This window comes from Suncus etruscus, chromosome 16 (genome assembly GCF_024139225.1).
Source record: "Suncus etruscus isolate mSunEtr1 chromosome 16, mSunEtr1.pri.cur, whole genome shotgun sequence".
NCBI classification, from domain to species: domain Eukaryota; kingdom Metazoa; phylum Chordata; class Mammalia; order Eulipotyphla; family Soricidae; genus Suncus; species Suncus etruscus.
In genome coordinates, this window is record NC_064863.1 from 67,176,014 (window position 1) to 67,199,661 (window position 23,648).

At 36.6% G+C, this 23,648-nt stretch overlaps 1 protein-coding gene across 1 annotated transcript in view; it reads left to right on the forward strand.

Annotated features, from left to right (window-relative positions):
* FRAS1 (Fraser extracellular matrix complex subunit 1) overlaps window positions 1-23,648 on the forward strand; it is a 377,453-nt gene that overhangs the window by 182,536 nt on the left and 171,269 nt on the right. Inside the window, 2 exon segments of the mRNA XM_049789877.1 lie at window positions 11,205-11,358; window positions 15,564-15,742. Coding sequence (XP_049645834.1) covers window positions 11,205-11,358; window positions 15,564-15,742 — 333 coding nt within the window.

Sequence of the window (23,648 nt, forward strand, 5' to 3'; positions counted from 1 at the left end):
TCTCAAAGGATGTATGCACATCACTATTTGTTGCAGCATTCAGTACAATAGCTAAGAGTTGGGATCCGCCTATATGTCCAACAACAGATGAGTGGATCATGAAGAAGTGGTACATATATACATTGCAATATTGTAGCTGTAAGGTATGTGCACTCATGCAATTTATTGAAACTTGGATGGAACTGAAATATATGTTAAATGAAGCAAGCCAGAAGAAGAATAAAAACAGAATTATATCACTTATATGTGGTATTTAGAATAACTTCATGTATAAATGCAATGATTTACATGGCTGTTGTTGTCAAGAACACTCTGATTATAATGAGAATAAATGAATGGAGGAGGGAATCGACTAAAGACAGGGCCAAGAGGTCTCAGGGGGGCATTGGTTGGTTTTAAATACAAAACTAACAAGCAAAATAAAATATGAGCCTGTTATCATGGCAGGTAGGGAGTGGTAGCATGGAATGAGTTGGCAACATTGATGAAGGGAGGTTGACACTGCTGTTGGGATTGGCACTGAAATATTGTATGTCTGACAACCAAATGCAAATATCTTTGTAAATCATAATGGTTTAAAAATAAATTTAAATATTGCGTGTTGGGTAAAATTATTATTATTATTGTTGTTGCATTATAATTTCAGTAGCATGATTTGAATAGAGTATATATATAATTTTGCTGTACATAGTTAACTGCACCCCACCACAGAGAAAGTTTACAAGATTTTCTACCAATCTCTTTATGTTATTTTTTTCTTTTTTAAATTTTTTATTTTATTAAATAATTTCTTTTTTTTTTTTTTTGGTTTTTGGGTCTCACCCGGCAGTGCTCAGGGGTTACTCCTGGCTCCACGCTCAGAAGTCGCTCCTGGCAAGCACGGGGGACCATATGGGATGCCAGGATTCGAACCGATGACGTTCTGCATGAGAGGCAACCGCCTTACCTCCATGCTATCTCTCCGGCCCTATTTTATTAAATAATTTCTTTATTTAAACATCGTGATTACAAACATATTTGTAGTTGGGTTTCAGCTATAAGAAGAACACCCTCCTTCACCATGCAACATTCCCATCACCATGCCCTCCTCCCGCCTGTCTTCAATACAGTCTTTCTACATCCCTCACTCATTGACATTGTTATGATAGTACTCAGCATAGTTATTTCTCGAATTTCACTCACCACTCTTTGTGGTGAACTTCATATATTGAGCCGGTCTTTCTGGCCCTCAACTCTGGGAATTATTTCAATGTCTTTAATTTTTCTTAAAACCCATAGATGAGTGAGACTATTCTGTGTCTCCTCTCTCCCTTTGACTAATTTCACTCAGCATAATAGATTCCATGTACATCCATGCCTAGGAAAATTTCATGACTTCATCTCTCCTGACGTTGCATAATATTCCATTGTGTATATGTACCACAGTTTCTTTAGCCATTCATTTGTTGAAGGGCATCTTGGTTGTTTCCAGAGACTGGCTATTGTAAAAAGTGCTGCGATGAATATAGGTGTGAGGAAGGGATTTTTTGTATTGAATTTTTGTGTTCCTAAGGTCTATCTCTAGAAGTGGTATAGCTGGATCAAATGAGAGCTCAATTTCCAGTTTTTTGAGTCTGTAAAGTTTCAGAGCCATTTATTATCCTTGAAGCCAACTATACTTCCTTCAAACCTGAAAGTGACTTTGGCTGGGTGTAATATTCTAGGTGAGGCATTCATTTTATTGAGTTTCGTCACTATATCCCACCACTATCTTCTAGCCTTGAGGGTTTCTTGCCACAGACCTGCTGTGAATCTTAAGGATGCTCCTTTGAATGTAATTTCCCTTTTTAACCTTGATGTTTTCAGTATTCTATCACTATCTGTGGGATTTGTCATCATGACTAGCATGTGTCTTGGAGTGCTTATCTTCGGGTCTCTTTTAGCTTGTACTCTTTGGGCATGCAGAATTTGGTTGCATTCTGTCTTTAGCTTTGGGAGTTTCTCAGTAATGATGTCCTTAACTGTTTCTTCCTGGAGATTTTCTTCCTGGGTCTCTGGGACCCCAGTGATTCTTATGTTGTTTCTGTTGACTTTAGCAAAGACTTCGATTTTCATATGCTCACATTCCTTTAGTAACTTTTCCAATGTTTGATCATTTGCTTTGAGTCTTTTTTCCCCAGTCTCTTCTGCTGTATGGAGTTGTTCTGTATCTCATCTTCCAGGTCACTAATTCTGTTAACTCTGTTGGAGAGGCTTTCTATTGAGGTTTTTATTTCATCTACCGAGTTTTTCAGTCCTGTTATTTTAGTCTGGAGCTTTCAAATTTCTGTCTTTGTGGTCTGTTCAGCTCGATCTATGCTTTCTTTGAGTTCTATGAATAACCTCCTTATTTCTACCTAAGCTCCTTATCTGAGAGGCTAATTAGGTGGTTGGCATTTTTCGGGTCATCAGAGCTGCCATCTTCACTTAATATTTCTGATGTTAACTTGCGTTGTTTCTCCATTGTCATGCTTGCTGTGTGTTTTTTTCTACATTTTATGACGGAGTTCATTTACTAGAGATGTGCTTGGGCCCTCAGTAATGATGTCGGTGACCCAGACTCACCCGTATGCAGGGCACCTCAGTTTCTGCTTCCTTCAGGAATTCTGTGCTAGATTTGGGCTCAAACCCTCAGCATCCTTAGTAATGATGTTGGCATTCTGGATTCACCCTCATCAGGCATGTTCCTAATGTTATTTCTAATTCACCTCTTGATTTACCATGTTGTTCTCCTCACACTTTGTGGTAATCGTAGTTTTGTAATCTATTTTCTTTTTTTTTTTAATTTTTATTGTGATATAAGTGGATTATGAATCTTTCACAGTAATTTTTAAGGTACATAGTGACAATGAATCAAGGCCATTCCCACCACTAGTGTTGTCCTCCCTCCACTCCTGTTCTCAAGATACATCCCATATCCCCTTCCTTTGCCCTCTGGACTGCTAGTGTAACTGGCACCCTCTGTTTATAGCTTGTTGTAGATTGAGTATTGATTCTGTTGTTGTTGACTTTGGGTTTGGTGTTTAACTCTGATCTTTTTTTTTTAATTTTTACTCAATGTTCATATGACTGTTTGTCCTGTACCATCCATTTTTCCCTCCTCAATTTATGAGGCAGGTCAAGATGATTCAAGTTATGTGGTTCTGTTTGAAAAAGAAAAGAAAAAACTGGGAGGAGTCTGTCTAAAGGTTAAACATAACAATTCAAAAGAAGAAAGGGAAAAATGAAGAAAAACATACCAAACCAAAAAAAAAAAAAAAAAAAAAACCAGAAACAAAAAACCAAAACCAGTAACTACAAAAAAGCACAAGAGCACAGAAAAACAACAGGGCTGGAAAGATAGCATTTGCTTTGGTTGCAGAAGGATGGTGGTTCAAATTCCAGCATCCCATATGGTTACCTGAGCCTTCCAGGAAGATTTCTGAGTGTAATGCCAGGAGTAACCCCTGAGCACTACCGGGTGTGACCCAAAAACCAAAAATAAAAAAAATTTAACAAAAAAAAAAAAAAAAAAGGAGGAAGGATGGCTGCTGTGGTGGTGTGGTGGTGTGGCAAGGTTTTGTGCTTCTTATTTTTCTTTCTTTTTTTTTCTTGCATAGACACAGTAAATATTGGGGAAATTAAAAAGGGAATTCCCTTGGCGTAGAGACATAGGGTTTCTCCACCCTTGAAGCATACTGTCATGGGAACAACTACAGGCTTTATACCCACTCGTTTTCATACCCCAAGGTCTTTATGGTGCCTGGCATCTTTCTGCTATAATCAGGTCTCTCTAATTCAAGATATTGGTATTTGCACATGTCTTAGGACAAAGCCTAGGATAGGGTCTTTCTTTATGTATCTAGAAGTTCTGTTTTATCACTGTTGTTATAATCAGTCTTCTGTAATTAGTGGTCTTGGTTTTTGCACAGATCCTAAGATGAAGCCTAGTATAGTCTTTCATTATGGTTCTAGAAGTTCTGCTCAGTCTCAGCTGTCAAAGTCATACCTCTGGAATTAGAGATCTTGGTTATTATACAAATCCTAGGCCAAAGCCTAGTAGTTTTGTAATCTAAAGTTATGGGGTTTTCATGTGACTATCTAATTTGCCCAAAATTATTTATTGAAGAGGTTTTTCTTTCTCCACACTCATCTTTTGTACATAAATTAGCTGTTCATAGATCTGAGGGTTTATTTATGTGCTTTCTGTTGTATTTCACAGATCTGAATGTCTGTTTATAAAGGTATCTTGCCATTTTGATTACTAAAGCTTTAGATACTATTTTAAAATTAAGAAATTTACTAACTTTCATCTTTTATTCCTATAATACCTTTGACTCTTCAGAATAATACATGATTCTAAAGAGTCTGTTCAAAGTCCTTAAACAATTCTATTAGGGGTTGAAAGATAATATGGTGGGTAAGATATTACTGTGCATGCAGCCAATCTGTGTTTGATTCCTAGCACCTGATATGGTCACCCAATTCCCTCCAGGAATGATAAATATTATCTTCTTAGAAAAGTAAATAAAAATTATTTTTTATTACAGGTAAATCTATAAGAGGGACTGAAGAGATAGAAGGTTGCATGTTTGCCTTGCACACTACTGACTTGAGTTCAATCCTTTGCATTACATATGTTTCCCCAAGGCCCATCAGAATTAATCCTTGAGCACAGATCAAGGAGTGAGTCCTGAGCACGTCCATGTGTAGCCCAAAAACAAATCAAAAAATGCTATCAGATTTTTTTGAGAATTGCATTGATTTCTTATAATGTTTTATGTAGGATGTTCATTTTGATAACATCATTCAATAGTGGCTTGTAGTTTTTAGTTTTCAGTGTAGAAGTCTTTAAGATCCTTTGTTAAGATGAAAATGGTTCTTATTAAAGGGAGAAGTGACATGTTGATGAGAATATAGAAGAAAGAGAAATTTTCGAGCATCTAGGAGACAGTACCATGGTCAAGGTCCAAGACTAGCACATTCACAGCCCGTTTTATCTAATTTTTGCAAAGTGCAACCTAGTATGCTCCCAGAACCTCTGGGCCTTGCCCTAGAGGGCCCCAGCACTTCCAGAGAGACCCAAGTTTCCCTGACAATGCAGGGACTAAGTGGCATAGCATCTCTCTCAGGCCTTCACATTTAAGAACCTACCCAGTTTTCTGAGAAGTGTCAGTGGGATACCTGGGTCTCCTAAGCACTGCTTGGAGGAAAAAAATTTTAATTTAAAATGGAACTAACATTTGATCTCGTTATCCCCCATATTAGGAATGTATTAAAAGGAAATAAAAACAGAATCTCAAAGTGCTATCTGTATAGAAGTCCTGTATGCATCACAGCATTAATTTATCACCACCAAGATACAAAAATACCATGTTTTAAATGTGATGGCTAAATGAACTAAGAAAAATTTGTTGACTATATACTAAACAATATCTTTGACTTAAAGAATGAAATTATGCCATATGTGACAGTATGGATTAACCTAGAGGATTTTGTATTAAACCAAATAAGTCATATATAGAAAAACAAAGACCTCTATGATCCTCTGTTTTATAAGGAATTTAAAGAAGCAGAATAAAGTATGGGTTGGAAAGGGCTTGGATTGGGGGAAATGGAAAATATTGGTCAAAAAATACAAGATTTCACTGACAGGATTAGTACATTCTGGAGATCTAACAGGGATGTGATGACTATGTTAAATAATACTGCACTTACTAATTACATTTTAATAAGACTTGAACTTAAATGGTCTTATCCGCACCCAGAAACACTATTAAGAGGTGTGAGACGATGAATATGTTCATTAATTTGATCAAGGAATCATTTCATAATGCTTACATATATTAAAATATCACATTGTATTCCTTCAGCATTAAACATACAATTTTGATATGTAAATATCTGGATAAAGCTGGCACAAGGACAAAAAATGTGGGTTCTAATCATGGTTTGTGGTGGAGTCTGAAATTTTAGGAAGGGAGAACACCAAAATGCTGCTGTGGAGGTTCAGGATCTCAAGGCGTAAGCTAGGTTTATGCCCTAACTGCCTACTGTCTCATAACCCTGAAATTCAGAACTTTTCATAAGCTTTTGCTGCTAGTATCCAAACAGTAATTTCCAAGGAGCACTATCTTCAAAAGCTACAGAGAATCTTATGGCTGAAGTGAAGCTGAAAGGAGAGAAACCGTGGTCCTGTGTTTGGGGCACAATGTTTAACTTGCTTGAAACATGACACATCATCTTGATATCTTGTCTATTTGGAATGCTGTTGATGTAAGAATGATTTTGTATAGCCATCATCATAATGGACAAGGTTGTGGCTATTAGAAAGATTTCTAGCAATTGAGATACTCGGGTTCAAGTGTATTCATGATTGCATAAAACTGCTGTATTTAATCATAGGGTATTTCCTCTCATTTTTTTCTGGCAGATATTATGCAAAATTCTTGGCAACTTGTGATTTCTTTTGTAATGATTATGTTGCAACCAAGAAAGAGGAAAATTCTCTGAAATTTTCCCCTAAACACTCATAACAATTGAAAATAGCTTTGTTGCCATTTTTCAGAGCACTAAGAGTGATCAGACCCCTGATAAATGTAGTAGTAGAAATAGCTATGACCACATTGGAGGGAGGCAAATGCCCTCATGCCCAAATACTGCAGAGAAATGTTTGCTTCTGTTCTACATGTCCCTCCCTTGAAAGTGATTGCACTTTTCTATTATCGGCATATTTGAAAATAATAACAATAATTGAGGAAAACATCTCTTCTGAAATACCGTATTTTAAACCATCAAATGTGTTGATTTTGAAAATATGAATACAAAGTGAAAACAGAGCACCAGCAGTTTTTCTAATATCATTCAATGGAAAATGTTGATTATAAGACTTTGGAAGAAGGCATGCACCTAGCAAATCAAGAGTGGCAGGACTTTTTAATGACATTAGCTTTAGCAATTAAAATGGTGGTCTTCTCTGAACTGCTAAACAGCTGCTTTCTTCAAGCCTACTCTTTTCATACCATTGTTTCTAAGGCTTCACTTTCAATCGGTCTTCAAGGCCTGTAGAATTTCCCACTGTTGAATTTCTAGAATCTGTTTCTGTCTTTTCATTCCCACTGCAATTACCTTCTTGTCTTCTCACACCTGGCCATCCCAAGAACTCTTAACATAGTTTCTAACAGCTTCATTTATCCCCAGTCTCCACTTCTTGCTGTTGGAGTCTTGGCTTCTGAAATGCAGACCTGACAATCACATTTTCTTCCATCAAGATTCACATTGACATTTCAGTGCCTCAATGAAGAATTGAGACTTTTAGCTCAGATGCTTTCATAATAACCAATCTCCAGGAAATGTCCCTTTTTATTCTTCCTCATCTCTGGCTCCCTAAACTTGATATTCACCAGGTAGATTTCTTTTTTTTTCTTTTAATTGATTTATTTAAATACTGTAGTTACAAGGTTGTTGATAATATAGTTAGTTTTTTAAAATGAACAAAAATGTTCATGATTGAGCTTTTGTCATACAATGTCCAACACCCTTCACCAGTGCACATTCCCCACCACCACCAGTGTCCCCACTTTCCTTCCCACCCTCCCCACTGCCGGCCTCTGAGACAGACTTTTTTTTTCTCGCTCATTCTCTCTTTTCTTTCTCTTTTTTTCTCTCTTCCTTTCTCCCCTTTTAGATACATTATTTTGCAATATTATTACTGAAGGGGCAGTTCTTGTCCAGAGTGATCATTTCCACTTATCATTGTCATAATGGTCTCTTCTCTGCTTAACTACACTCCACCACTATTTTTACAAGTTTCCTACCATGGACTGGCGCTTATCTCTATTGTCTCTGGATATTAATACCATACTATTTTTAAAATCTCCCAAATGAGTGAGATTATGCTATTTTTCTCCTCATCTACTGCTTCATTTTGCTCAGAATAATACTCTCATATCTATCCATATTTAAGCCAACAGCAGTTTAGTGTTATTCCATTGTGCAGTTGTACCAAAGTTTTTTTAATTTATTCATCTATTCTTGGGCACGTGGATTGTGTCCAGATTCTGGATATAGTGAATAGTGCTGCAATGAATACAGGTATGCAGAGTGTTTTTCTGCATTGCGTTTTGTGTTCCAAGAGTTTAGTGTTAGGAGTGGTATTGCTGGATCAGATGGAACCTCAATTTCTAGTTTTCTGAGGAATATCCATTTTGTTTTCCAAAAAGACTGGATAAGTCTACATTTCTATCAGCAGTGAATGAGAGTCCCTTTCTACCCACATCCAAATCAGCACTAGTTGTTGCTTTGTTGTTGTTGTTGTTGTTGTTGTTGTTGCTGTTGTTTTTGATGTGGGCCAGTCTCTGTGATATGAGATGATATTTCATTGCTCTTTTGATTTGCATCTCCCTGATGATTAATGATGTGGATCATTTTTTTATGTGGAGTATTTTTGGCTATCTATAATTCTTCTTTAAGGAAATGTCTGTTCATTTTTTCTCCCACTTTTAGATGGGATTAGATATATTTTTCCTGCTAAGTTCTTCTAGTGCCTTATATATCCTAGATATTAAACCTTTTCAGATGGGTATTTGGTGAATAGTTCCACCCATTCCATGAGTAGTCTTTGTATCCTAGTCACCATTTCCTTTAAGGTGTAGAAGCTTCTTAGTTTAATGTATTTCCATTTATTTATCTTTGCTTCCACTTGCTTGGCCAGTAGTGTTTCATCTTGAAGATGCCTTTAGCTTAAATGTCATAGATTATTCTGCCTATGTTTTCTTCTATGTACCTTATGGTTTTAAGTCTGATTTCAGAGTCTTTCATCCATTTTGATTTGACTGTTGTACATGGCATTAAAGAGAGGTCTGAGTTCATTGTTTTGCATGTAGCTGCCCAGTTTTTCCAACACCATTTATTGAAGAGACTTTTTTGCTCCACTTCACATTTCTTAACTCTTTATCAAAGAGTAATTGCTCATATAATTGCCAATCAGTCTCAAAATATTCAAGTCTGTTCCATTGATCTCAGGGTCTTCTTTATTTCAGTACTATGCTGTTTTAATGACTACAAATTTATAGTACAGTTTGAAGTTGGAGAAAATAATTCTTTTAATTTTCTTTTTCTTAAGGATTTCTTTAGCTATTTGTGGATGTTTATTTCATATGAATTTCAGGAGTATTAAACTATTTCTTTAAAAATTTTATAGTTATTTTTAAGTTGCATAAAATATACACAATGCTTTGGAAGTATTTCCACGTTAATGATGTTGATCCAACCCCTGAGCAGAGTATGTGTTTTCTATTTGTGACTTCTTTTATTTCTAGAAACAGTGTTTTTGTAGTTTTCTTTGTATAATTATTTTACCTCTTAATTTATCTCCAAGATACTTGATTTTTTGAGGCATGATTTTGAATGGGGTTGTTATTTTTAATATCTTTTCTTCTCTTTCATTATTTGTATATAGAAAATCATGGATTTTTGCATATTATTTTATAGCCTGCCACTTTATTATATAAGTCCATTATTTCTAAAAGCTTTTTTAGTTGAGCCTAGGGTTTGCTAAATAGAGTATCATGTCATCTGCAAATACTGAGAGCTTGATTTCTTCCTTTCCTATCTGGATGCTTTTGATATCGTTTTCTTTCCTAATTTCTACAGCAAGTACTTTCAATACTATATTGAATATTAGTGATCTTACTGGGTCTTGTCCCAGATATTAGAGGCTTTTAGTTTTTTCTCATTGAATATAGGGTTTGCCATGGGCTTGTGATAAATGGTTTTGACAGTATATAGTAAATTTTATTCAATTTCCATCTTGCTGAGAGTTTTTATCATGAATGGGTGCTGTACCTTGTTAAATGAAGCATAGATTTCTTCTTTCTCTTTCTGTCTCTCTCTCTCTCCCTCTGCATTTTTGGGTTGCACCAAGCCATGTTCATAGACTACTCCTAGTTCTAGGCTCATGAATAGCTCCTAGAAGTACTAAGGGCTATGCAGTACAAAGCAAATGCCTTAAGTCCTATACTCTTCCTATACCCAATATTGATATTTTATTAAGTCCACTGCATGGTCTCACATGTTTTTATTATTGTTCAGGATGGACCTTCTGCCTGGAATCAGTTTTACCATTTCTACATTGTGAAGTACACTTTTCTTTTTGACACTCAACAATTAATTCATGTTATTTTTCTTGGGATAATCAAATGCAATAAATTCCAAGATTCTTTAACTCTCAAAGTAAATAGATAAAGGCTAAGGAAAAAGATTCAGGAGGTATTTATTGAAACTTCTGCTTGAGTACAAGGAAGTGACACAGGAGAAGGGAGCATCTTGACTGGTTTCTTGAAAAGACACTAGAGAATGTGTCTAAAGGGCAGAGCTAAGAAAAAAGTAGCTTCTAAGCATGTGGAGGTGAGTTGATACAGAGTTGGATGGACAGGCACAGTGAATAGAAGATGCTCTTTTGAGCAAGGCATTTCTCATTGTCTGTAAAGTGTATATGCCTGGGAATGATTTTTGGCTATGATAAAACAGGGGGAAATTTCTGTGCGGAGTCAATATTGTGGTCTGTGTAGTAGGCATAAGTCAGTTTAGTTCATTTTTTTTCCTGTCGAGTTCCTCTTTTGGTCACATCTTCCATCAGCATTCCTAGGAGAGTTACTGCTGCAGGACTTGGAGACTTTGAACTTTGCTTTGAACAGGTGAGCACAGAACACTGGCTTTGTAGTTGGATACAGGCCCAACTCTATCTCACAAGGAAGAAATAGTCACTTCTTACAGAGCCTCATTTGTCTATCTACCCACCATACTGTAATGTCTAAAACTAAGGTCTTATTTCAGCTAATCTTATATATCTTATGCTTCTAGGATAAGGGCCAGCATATAGAAATGCTTAATGAAGAGTCACTGAATGTGGGTAAATAAGATGTATGAAAGGACAGGGAAATGGACCAATGGAACAAATTGCCCTAGTATTTGTGAGTGAACTAACCTCATGGTAAATGTAAAACAGCAGCATGATCTAGACAGATGGCATATATATATGTTTATATATATATTGCTATATTCACACATAACATATATGTACTTCATATTATGATACTAAAGCTCTCTTAATAGATGAGCAGTAGTACCAGTATGCTATGATAACTATGGTTTTATGGACTGGGTATTTTATATGGATCTAATTCTGTCCATTCTCATTATTCTAGAATGCTGATGGTCTTAGACTTGTAGCTAATTCAATGGTATGGGTTCCAGAAGGGGGGATGCTGCAGATCACCAATAGGATCTTACAGGCTGAAGCTCCAGGTGCCAGTGCCTCAGAAATTATCTACAAAATTACAGAGGATTATCCCCAGTTTGGTAAGTTGTTCATTTGTTGTTGTTTTTGTCATGGTCTTATTCTTGAAGTCAGTGGTCTAGGACTTTTGTCTGATGCCATGTAGCAAGGTTGTGATACCAATGAACTGACTTTTAATAAAAGCACATCTCCTTTAAAAACAAAATAGGCAAGATATGTAGTTCAGTGGTAGAAAAGTTGATTTTCTTGTGTGAATCCCTAGATTTGATCTTTGGCACTGCAAAAATTAAAACAAAAAACAAAACAAAACAAGACTGGAGCCAGAATAAAAGTACAATGACTAGAGCACTGACCTTGCATATGGTCAACCCAGATTTGATCCTTGGTATCCTATATGGTCTTCTGAGCTTGCCAAAAGTAATGTCTTAGCATAGAACCAGGAGTTAGCCCTTAGTACAGCTAGGTATGGCCAAAAAAGCAAACAAACAAAAAATAACAACATAGAAATCATACATCCCACTATAAACATTTTATGGGCTAGATGATATGCTAAATAATTAAATGTATGCATTAAACCTAAAATGTAAATTAAAAAATTCATTTTATCATATAGATCATACTAATATCACCCAGCTTATTTTAATTTAACTTCAAAGCAAACTCTTTTGGACTTTCCTTGTGTCACTCCTGAACATCACAACAGATTTCATAAAACCCTTTTAAAAATATCTCCATTATTATTTCCACTTCTAACAAGTATATAGTAACCTGAAGTTTTTCTCATAATAATTACCTTGAAATGTGGGATTAAAGATAATAATGATTAAGGCCAGGGAGAGTGCTCAGTGGTAGGAGTACATGCTTTGCATGCACCTGAACACAGTTTTAATCTTCTGCATTGGATGCCTCCCTCAGCCTCTGATGTACTAAGGGCCTCTGAATAGCACCAAGTGTGGCCCTAATGGTCCCAGGCACTGCAGAGCCAAGCACCACTGTCCTTTGATTCTAAGCATTGAATTGGATTGGCCACTTGGCAAAGTACCATCAAAAGGGAACCCAACAAAAGGGTCTCTGAGCACGGCTTGATATGCCTCCAAAAAAGTTAGTTATAGGGTCGGATAGCATAGCGGTAGGGTGTTTGCCTTGCAAACAGCCAATCCAGGGCAGACAGCGGTTCAAATCCTGGCATCCCAGATGGTCTACTGTGCCTGCTAGGAGCGATTTCTGAGCACAGAGCCAGGAGTAACCCCTGGGCAGCGTCGCTGTGACCCAACCCCCCCCCCCAAAAAAAAAGTTACAGTTTTCTGGGTTGGAACATTAAGATACCTTGTTTAGAAAGTGAACTTCTCACTGCCATGCTATTCACTAAAGTAAATTTATATAAACAAAATTTATATATTTAAAGTACCATCTTTGTTTATTTGCCATTTTATAAAAGCGAAGGGGCTCCACAACAGTTCTCACTCATTGGGTTCAACTTCTCTCAAATGTTGTTATTTTTTCATGGATTCATTCATGGGCTTTTCACAGGCACCTGGCTTTCCACATACACGTTGCTGGCCTCTTCCTGCTCCCTTACTTCTCCCCACCCATCAGTGACTTCATTTTCTCCTCTCTCTCTTTCTCCCTCCCTAACAGTCCCATTTTCAAAGTTCTCTTCTTTCCAATTCCTTAATTACTCTTGTATCCATTTCTTCTTTTCCATGCTCTATTACCTTTATTCAGGTCCTCATTTCAAATCTGGGCTTTATAATAGCTTCATAATTGGTTAAACTATTCTAAGTAAGTGTTGTTGTTATTATTTTTTTTTGGTTTTTGGGTCACACCTGGCAGCACTCAGGGGTTACTCCTGGCTCTATGCTCAGAAATTGCTCCTGGCAGGCTCAGGGGACCATATGGGATGCCGGGATTCGAACCAATGACCTTCTGCCTGAAAAGCAAACGCCTTATTTCCATGCTTTCTCTCCGGCCCCTGTTGTTGATATTTTTTTTGCTGAACTTTGTTGTTTTGTGGTGCCAGGGTTTATAGCCAGGAGTGTTGTGGCATGTCAAGTTCACAGCTGCTGTACAGGTGATCACACCAGTGTTGTGGTACAAGATCTCACTTAGCCTCACCTGAGCAAGACATACACTTTCTCATGGAATGTTTTTATTTTATGGAATGAAGTTCAGCCTCTTTAACAGGACTTTCAAGTCTCAAAGGCTCTTTATATTCTGATCATGTACACTGTGAGTTCTAAATCAGTTCATCCCATTCACCCACTGAAAATCTCACAGTGGCTCCCAGATGCATATGAAGGCTGTTCTCAGAGGAAGGAACTGCATTTTGCTTGACATTGCCCATCCTAAAAGGCCAACAATAGTAGTTACTATCTAGTAGGTACTCATCTACTATCTAGTTCCTGTTTGGAATGGAATTAGCCGATATTATTTGTTAGTTATAAATCTATGTAACAAGGCAATTTTTAATCAGGAAAAAATGGGATTTTTATAGCCTTTTTTAAGGGAATGTTATGTTAAGTGTTTCTTTCATCAAACAGAATATCTAGGAAAATTTACATTTGAATTCTTTTAAATCTTTCTATTTACCATATTTTTATTGTGGAAATCTCCGTTCAAAATGTTTTGTAACTGTATTCACATTTATAAACAGTCCACATCCTGGAAAAGCATATTTATTAGTAGAATCTTATGAACAAAAGTTGAACCAGGGAGAAATGGGTAATGGAATTTGTGACTAAGATACAAATGAGCAATGATACAGAAAAGAAATGAGACCAAGTTGATTCTATACATGATTATATAAAGAAGAGTATTAATGTTTTATTCTCATTTCAACTTTCATTATCATCCAAAATATTACTTTAAGGCTAAATTGGTGCATATAAATGTTTGAGTATGTCTTCCAAATAAGATATCAAATTTCTGTAGAGTAATCAAAATGCCTTATCAATTGCAATTGCCTGATAATTCTAGTATGCTAAGATATAAACACATTATCTAGCTTACTCTCTCCTCTCTATTCTCTTAATCTTTCTCTCTCTCTCTTTCCCGCCACAGTCCCCTTTATATTTTAGGTGGTATGGAAGCTTCTTTTAGATTTATTGTTAGATGCATTTTTACTAGAACTTTTCTTTGGTCTTTACATGGTGGCATACTCTGTCAGAGACCCTTTTGATGGGTCCCCTTTTGATGGTACTTTGCCAAGTGGCCATTCCAATTCAATGCTTAGAATCCAAGGACAGTAGCTCTTGGCTCCTGCAGTGCCTGGGATCATTAGGGTCACACTTGGTGCTATTTGGAGGCCCTTAGTACATCTACTTTATTACTTTATTGTTTCTATAACACCTTGGTTTATAATCACACCCTAAGAGGACAGTAGCTCCATGTGAAGAGTAAGCAATAGAAACAGATTGATATTTGTTAGTGTTGCTGTTCATATTTATATTTCCTTGCTACAGTTGTAGCAAGAGAGGAAAACATAAAATAATCACAATTGGTAATATTCCATAACTAAGAATATAAGTTCAGATCAGTCCCAATTCTTTCACTTACCATTGTGTGACCTTGAATAAACATTAAACTCTAAAATTAAAGAACAAGTCACTAGAGTAGATTAATTAATGACAGAATATTTAAAAGATTAAATCACAAGGATTAGTTTGATCTACATTCTTTATAAGCACTGGTGAAGTTAGTACTGTTATTCTCACAGAGGCAGAGATTTTTTTGAACCTATTTAAGTTTGTGTAACAACATGGTGGAGCTGTATTTGAACTACCATGTTTATTGTTTCATGCAATATCTGTTATAGGCATTTAAATGTTAGCTATTATTTTCAGTGTGGAGAATTCTTCCAATAATATATTTTTCTTCCAATTTCTATTATGTTTATACTGAAAGATATCCTAGGTGGAAAGTACTTTATGATAAATAGAAAACTTTAGATAAAAATAAATACATTCTATGTGCAGATATTTGTTTGCAATATTCATGATTGTGTGGCTCTACCAAGGTAATGGTAATAGACACAAATCAGCAACTTCATCTATTAATTGACCTTGACTGATTTTCATTTCTTCTGTCTGGAATATGGAAATATTTACTTAAAGTTTGAATTGGTATTGTCTAAAAAATTCAGTTAATGTAATGTTACCTTGGATAAAAATGAAATATATTATTTCTTTATGATTAAAGATATGATAGAAAAAGAACATAAGAAGAACTCTGGCTCACTTATGCCTCACTAACTCTGTGATTTTCCTAGGAGAGTTGGTTCTTTTGATTAATATGCCAGCAGATAGCCCTGCAGATGAAGGCCAGCACCTGCCTGATGGAAGGACTGCAACCCCAACCAGCACCTTCAGCCAGCAAGACATTGATGAAGGCATTGTGTGGTACAGGCACTCTGGAGTCCCAGCCCAGAGCGACTCTTTCCGTTTTCAGGTAACTTCTGCTTCCTCTCCTGTCTAATATCTGGAATGTGTGCTAGAAGCCATTATCCTTATTTGTAAACAACTCAAGTCATTTTGGTGGTGACTTGAAAATCATGTTTGAGGGAAGAAAAATTTAATTAACAGAACTGAACATTTTTAATCTGTTCACTCTATTATGGTTAACTTGTCTCTGAGTCATTCCATAGCAAACAGGTTAATGATAGAAACCGCTATGGTGTTCAAAAAAAAGTAATTCAAAGTATTATAGTATCATATGGGTTTTTTAAGTTCTTATTTTTTTCAGATTTTCTTTCTTTTTTATTTTTAAATAATATTTTATTTAAACACCTTGGTTATAAACATGATTGTGGTTGGGTTTCAGTCATATAAGAGGACACCACCCCCATCACCAGTGCAACATTCCTATCACCAATGTCCCAAATATCCCTCCTCCCCACCCCACCCCAACTTGTACTCTAGACAGGCTTCTATTTCCCTCATACATTCTCATTGTTAGGATAGTTCGCAATGTAGTTATTTCTCGAACTAAACTCATCATTCTTTGTGGTGAGATTTATGAATTGGGCGGGAACTTTAAGCCCTCCTCTCTTTTGTCTCTGAAAATTATTGCAAGAATGTCTTTCATTTTTCTTAAAACCCATAGATGAGTGAGACCATTTTGTGTCTTTCTCTCTCTCTCTCTCTGACTTATTTCACTCAGCATAATAGATTCAATATACATCCATGTATAGGAAAATTTCAAAACTTCATCTCTTCTGATGGCTGCATAATACTCCATTGTGTATATGTACCACAGTTTCTTTAGTCATTTAGAAATACAAATGGCCAAAAGGCACATGAGAAAATGCTCCAATCACTAATCAGCAGGGAGATGCAAATCAAAACAACTATGAGGTAGCACCTCACACCACAAAGATTGGCACACATCACAAAGAATGAGAGCAAGCTGTTGGTGGGTGTTGTGTATGTAAACACTTTATGGGATTATTATGTTACTGACCCTACCCTGATTGGTGATTGTGCCCTACCCTAGGGTGTGACCTGGCATTCTGCCCCCACCCTAGGGCGGTACCTGATTCTGCTTTCACCATTGGGTGATATCTGATTCCACTATTGGGTGGTACCTGATTCTGGGGGATAAAAACAAGGTCTGTGGAAGGCGAAGGGCTAATTGGCTGGAACTGAGGTTGAGACTTTGGACTTCAGTCTTGTCCACCGAATAAAGCTAATATTTTCACAAGCCTGACTGTCTTCGAGCTGTTTACCCACCGTTTCACCTCAGAACCATCGACTGGACAGGGTGGCAGACGCATGCTCCGAGCTGGAGGGGAAAGACCTCATCCTCCATCCCTCCATCAGTCAACCTCTTCAGGGGCTGACTTGCAACAGGCGAGGATGTGGAGAGAAAGGAACTCTTATCCACTGCTGGTGGGAATTTTATATAGTTCAACCTTATGGAAAGCGATATGGAGATTCCTCCAAAAACTGGAAATTGAGTTCCCATTCGACCCAGCTATACCACTCCTAGGAATATATTCTAGGAACACAAAAATGCAATTCAAAAATCCCTTCCTTACACCTATATTCATTGCAGCACTATTTACCATAGCAAGACTCTGGAAACAACCAAGATGCCCTTCAGATGTTCTTTCAACATTTACTCTACTTTGTTAAGATCATGGATTTAATAACCAAATCTTATGTATTCATATTTCAGTGCCACCATATACTAACTGTAATTGGGTCATATTACTTAGGCAAAATCTTTGGACTTTAGCTTCCTCACATATAAAGTAAAATTATGTGAGAGTGAGGATTTATCTAGATAATGCTTATCAAACTGTTTATCACTATGTAAGTGTTAGTTTTTGCCATTTATAATTTTGGATCACGTATAAGTGCTATAGATTCAATGTCTGTGTCCTCCACATTCTACGATTAAGTCCCACAGATGCAAATCCCCCATATAATTGTACACTGAAATCATAATTATATATTGTACTTACAAAGGCCACAACAAAATTTGTTAGCTGACTCTTCTCCCCATTATGGTGACACAATGAGAAGTTGATAATATATAGTCCACAAAAAAATATATAGTCCATGAAACCTGATAGACAGAGTTCATAGTTTATATATAAGAAATGTATTTCTGTTGTTACTAAGGAACCAATCTATAGATTTTTGTTGTCATAAGCAACCAAACTATAAATTAAATTAAATCAACAAAATAAAGAATAAATTAAACTGGACATTCTCTAGCTATTATGAATCTAATTAGAAATTACTAATAAAAGGGTAAAAATGTCAAACTATTTTGAATTTTTGAAGCCTCTCCGAAATAACTACCAGTTAAAATGGATGACAAATAGTGAACCATTAAGAAATATTGATAAAGACAAATTTATTTATAAAAACTTAAAATGACCCAACTGTGAGAAACTGTGAGTGCTGCCTGTGTGTGTTTGTCTCCTGTCCTGTCTCCTGAACCTCTTGGAGTGGGCCGAAAAGGGCCCAGAAAATTTGCTCTCCCAGAGGCTCCAGAAGAGCACTTAGCTCTGCTTCGCTACGTGGCCATGCACTCTTTCATTTTTTAATATAATTTTTATTTTGATGATAGTGGCTTAAATATTGTTGACAATAATATTTTAGGTACATATTTTCATAAAATCAGGGGGATTCCAATCACCGATTTGTCTTCCCTCACCTCTGCGCTCTTTCTAAGGAAAGAATGCCACTGCAACAAGAAAAAAAAATCACACTAAGAACTGTACTGGATCACTGAAGCCCAGCATTTCTTCCTGGACTGTCTTCTCTGCTGTGTGCTCGGGCCTAAGATTTGATTCTGTGTGAGGCTTCATCCACGGAGGACTCCCCTTCCTTGGAGGCAAGTCGACCCACCCAGAAAGGGCAGAGCCAGAGGAGTGTGGCCGTGTACATTATTTAGCCAATCAATACCACCACAACATGTAGAAAAACCCACAATACAAGTGTGACAATGGGGAAAGAACACAGGCCAGCATCAGACATAGAGAATGAAAATGACAATTTTAATGACCAGAAAACGGCCAACCAACTAATCAATCTCTCAAATAAGGAGTTTAGACAAGAAATATGGAAGATGCTCAAAGAACTCAAATAAACCATGGATCGAGTTGAACAGAACACTAATAAGAACCAAGAAAATATGAAGACAGAAATCACAATACTCAAAACTGAAATAACAGGTCAAATAACAGGCCTGAAAAACACAGTAAACTAATTGAATGACAAAATGGATAAGCTCTCCAACAGGGTAACAGTGGCTGAGAATAGAATTGATGAAATAAATAACAAGATGAAATAAATAACAACTCCATACAGCAGGAGAGATTGGAAAAAAAACTTAAAGCAAATGAAAAATTAGTCAAAGAATGGGAACAGATGAAAACAGAAGTCTATGATAGGCTCAACAGAAACAACTTAAGAATCATTGGAGTCCCAGGGACCCAGGAAGAAAATTTCCAGGAAGAATCAATGGTCAAGAACATCATTAAAGAGAAACTTCCAGAGCTAAAGAATATATGTGATCAAATCCTGTATGCTCGAAGAGTACCAACCAAAAGAGACCCCAGAAAAAATACCCCAAGACACATCCAAGTCATAACGGCGAATCCCACAGATAGAGACAGAATTCTGAAAGCGGCAAGATCAAAAAGGGAAATTACATTAAAGGGAACATCCTGGCGATTTACAGTAGACCTGTCACCAGAAACACTCAAGGCCAAAAAGCAGTGGTGGGACATAGAGACAAAACTCAATAAAATAAATGCTTCGCCTAGAATACTGTATCCAGCAAAACTCATTTCAGGTTTGACGGAAAATTAAATGGTTTCACAGATAAAAAACAGCTCAGAATTTTACAGACTCAAAACCATTCTTAAAAGAAAAATTGAATGGCCTACTTTAAGAAAAGACTGACCAACAGACACACCAAACATCGATATAAAGATGGCACTAACTCCCAGAACAATTCTTTCTCTCAATGTCAATGGACTAAATGCACCAGTTAAGAGACACAGAGTGGCTAAATGGGTCAAAAAACTCAATCCAACCTTCTGCTGCCTACAAGAAACGAACCTGAATGTCAGAACAAACATAGACTCAAAATAAAAGGCTGGAGGAAAATCATCCAAGCAAACAACACCCATAAAAAAGCTGGAGTGCCCATACTAGTATCAGATGATGCAAACTTTATACTTAGGAAGGTTGTAAGGGACAAAGATGGACATTTTGTATTAATCAAGGGGTATATAGAAGAGGAAGAAATCACTCTCCTAAACATATATGCACCAAATGAGGGGTCAGCAAAATATTTAATACAACTGTTGACAAATCTAAAAAATAATATCAATAACAACACAATAATTGTGGGAGACCTCAACACAGCATTGTCAACACTTGACAGGTCAACAGGACTGAAACCTAACAAGAATATACTAGACCTGAACAGAGAAATGGAAGAAAGAGGCCTAGTAGATATATACAGGACACTCCACCCCCAGAAGCCTGGATACACATTTTTCACTAATGTACATGGGACATTCTCCATAATAGACTACATGCTAGCACATAAAACATACTTCCATAATATCAAGAGGATAGAAATTTTGCAGGCTACCTTTGCTGACCACAAAGCCCTGAAATTATATGTGAACTACAAAGGAACACAGAAGAAAAACTTAAATACCTGGAAGTTAAACAACCTCATACTGAGTAACCAGTGGGTCCGAGATGAAATCAAAGAGGAAATCAAAATCTTCCTGAAAATAAATGACAATGGAGACACAAACTATCAGAACCTATGGGACACAGCAAAAGCAGTACTAAGAGGAAAATTTATAGCTTTGCAAGCACACATCAGGAAAGAAGAAGGGGCATACCTGAATAGCTTAATGACACAGCTCATAGAGTTTAGAAAGTGCTCAACAAAAGGACCCAAAAATAGGGAGACAGAAGGAAATAACAAAGCTGAGAGCAGAAATCAACGAAGTGGAAACCCAAAAAACAATCCGAAAGATCAACGAAAGCAGAAGTTGGTTCTTTGAAAAAATAAACAAGATTGATAGACCACTGGCAAAACTAACAAAGAAAGAGAGAGAGAAACTTGATAACTCATATTAGGAATAAAAAAGGAGAGATTACTACTGATATGGTAGAGATTCAAAGGGTAATCAGAAACTACTTTGAGAAACTCTACACCACTAAAAATGAGAACTTGGAAGAAATGGATAAATTCTTGGACTCTTATAATCTTCCACGGTTGAAGGAAGAGGATGTAGCATATCTAAACATACCCATCACTATTGAGGAAATTAAGACAGTAATCAAATGCCTGCCCAAAAACAAAAGCCCAGGTCCAGATGGATTTACTAATGAATGGCCAAAAGACACATGAAAAAATGCTCCACATCACTAATCATCAGGGAGATGCAAATACAACTATGAGGTACCACCTCACAGCACAGAGATTGGCACACATCACAAAGAATGAGAACAAACAGTTCTGGCAGGATGTGGAGAGAAAGGAACTCTTATCCACTGCTGGTGGGAATGTCGTCTAGTTCAACCTTTCTGGAAAGCATATGGAGATTCCTCCAAAAACTGGAAATCGAACTACCATACAATCCAGCTATACCACTCCTTGGAATATACCATAGGAACACAAAAATACAATACAAAAATCCCTTCCTTATACCTATATTCATTGCAGCACTATTTACCATAGCAAGACTTTGGAAACAACCAAGATGCCCTTCAATAGACGAATGGCTAAAGAAACAGTGGTACGTATACATAACAGAATATTATGCAGCTGTTAGGAGAGATGAAGTCATGAAATTTTCCTATACATGGATGTACATGGAACCTATTATGTTGAATGAAATAAGTCAGAGAGAGAGAGAGAGAGAGAGAGAGAGAGAGAGAGAGAGAGAGAAATGTAGAATGATCTCACTCATCTATAGGTTTTAAGAAAAAAGACATTCTTACAATGATAATTTTCAGACAAAAAGAGAAAAGAGCTGGAAGTTCCAGCTCACCTCAGGAAGCTCACCACAAAGAGTGATGAGTTTAGTTAGAGAAATAACTACATTTTGAACTATCCTAATAATGATAAAGTATGAGGGAAATAGAAACTTGTCTAGAGTACAGGCGGGGGCGGTGTGAGGAGGAGGGATATTTGGGACATTGGTGGTAGGAATGTTGTACTGGTGATGGGTGGTGTTCTTTACATGACTGAAACCCAAACACAATCATGTATGTAATCAAGGTGTTTAAACAAAATACATTAATGATAGCATGGAAGTAAGGGAATTTGCCCTCCATGCAGAAGGACGGTAGTTCAAATCCCACTATCCCATATGGTCCCCTGAGCCAGCCAGGAGCTATTTCTGAGCATAGAGCCAAGAGTAACCCCTGAGCACTGCTGGATGTGACCCAAAAACCAAACCAAAAAAAACACACTTAAAATTATATGGTTATTATGATACTCAGAAGAAAACTGATAATTTTCTGGTCGGTTATTGAGTACAAATGCATGGAAATAAATGTCTTTAATATTTATCTCAAATATCTAGGTACCACAGGGAAACATAATGAAAGCAAAGGGAATGAATTAATAGAGATAAGCAGAATTGATTATTAAGTGCTTAAATTGAAAAATGAGTACAAAACCTGATGCTTTGAAAAGATGGCAAAAATTAAACACACCTCAGTAAAGAAAAATTACAAAATAAAAAATTGTACAGAAATACAAAATAATGTGAAATTATAAATGAGAAAGAAAGCAATTACACATGGCACAAGGGAGAATTTTGCAAAGTGTCAGAGAAAAGATAAAGAAATGCCCATGATTATCCGTCAAAACAGCATCAACAGTCAGTCTCTCTAAATCAGAGACTTGGCCTTTGTCTAGAAATTCATCTAGGGATAAACTCCCAGGGTGAGCTCACCTTGTTAAAATTATATCATCCATTTTGCTTCTTATGCCTGGTGTGCACATCTTCATTGCCTGATTAATTTATATTGTGTAAAAGATGTGTTTTTCCAGAGAGCAGGTTGAAATAAATTTGGAAACCATTAAAATGAGATTATGTAGAGCATACTGAATCTTCAGTGAAAGCACAAACATTAAATAGCCTTTTCTTAACTTAATTTTTCATATTGAGCACCTGGGAACTAAGAATCCTCAATTTCTGTGTCAGAATAGAAGTAAAGACCTCAATCAAAAGAAGTCACCTCACCAAAATAGAATCATTGGAGCTGACTTGGTTTATGTAAATATCAGGATGAAAAATATTATCAATATGGAGAATTTACCAGAAAGGGAATACTCAAAATAGTATTTGATTGTTTTTGCTACTTGTTACTATGTGGGTAATTATAAAACAGTAAAACTTATGTTTATTTTTAATTAATTAATTAATTTGTTTTGGTCTTGGGGGCACACTTGGTGACACGAAAAAATCTTTCTGGCTTGGGGGACCATATGGGACACTGAGGGGATTGAACCGTGGTCTGTCCTAGGCTAGCATGGGCAAGGCAGACACCTTACTGCTTGCGCCACCACTGCGGCCCTTAAGTTTATTTTTAAAAAAGCCTGTTACAGTTTAAGACATGCAGCTGAACTTTATATTTAGAAAAATCTCCTTCCAAGCTTATGGGATATTCCCTAGAATATCTTCCATGGTGAGAGTTTTTTAGTGTCCTTGGAAGGGATTTTAAATTAACCAAAAGTTATTCAAAATTATTTTGTAGAAGAGTAGAGATTGTTTTGGGTTTAGATGGGAAGAAATAATGGAGTAATAAGTTCACTTACTTGATTTGAGAACTTCCTCTAAAGACAATCTGAAAGT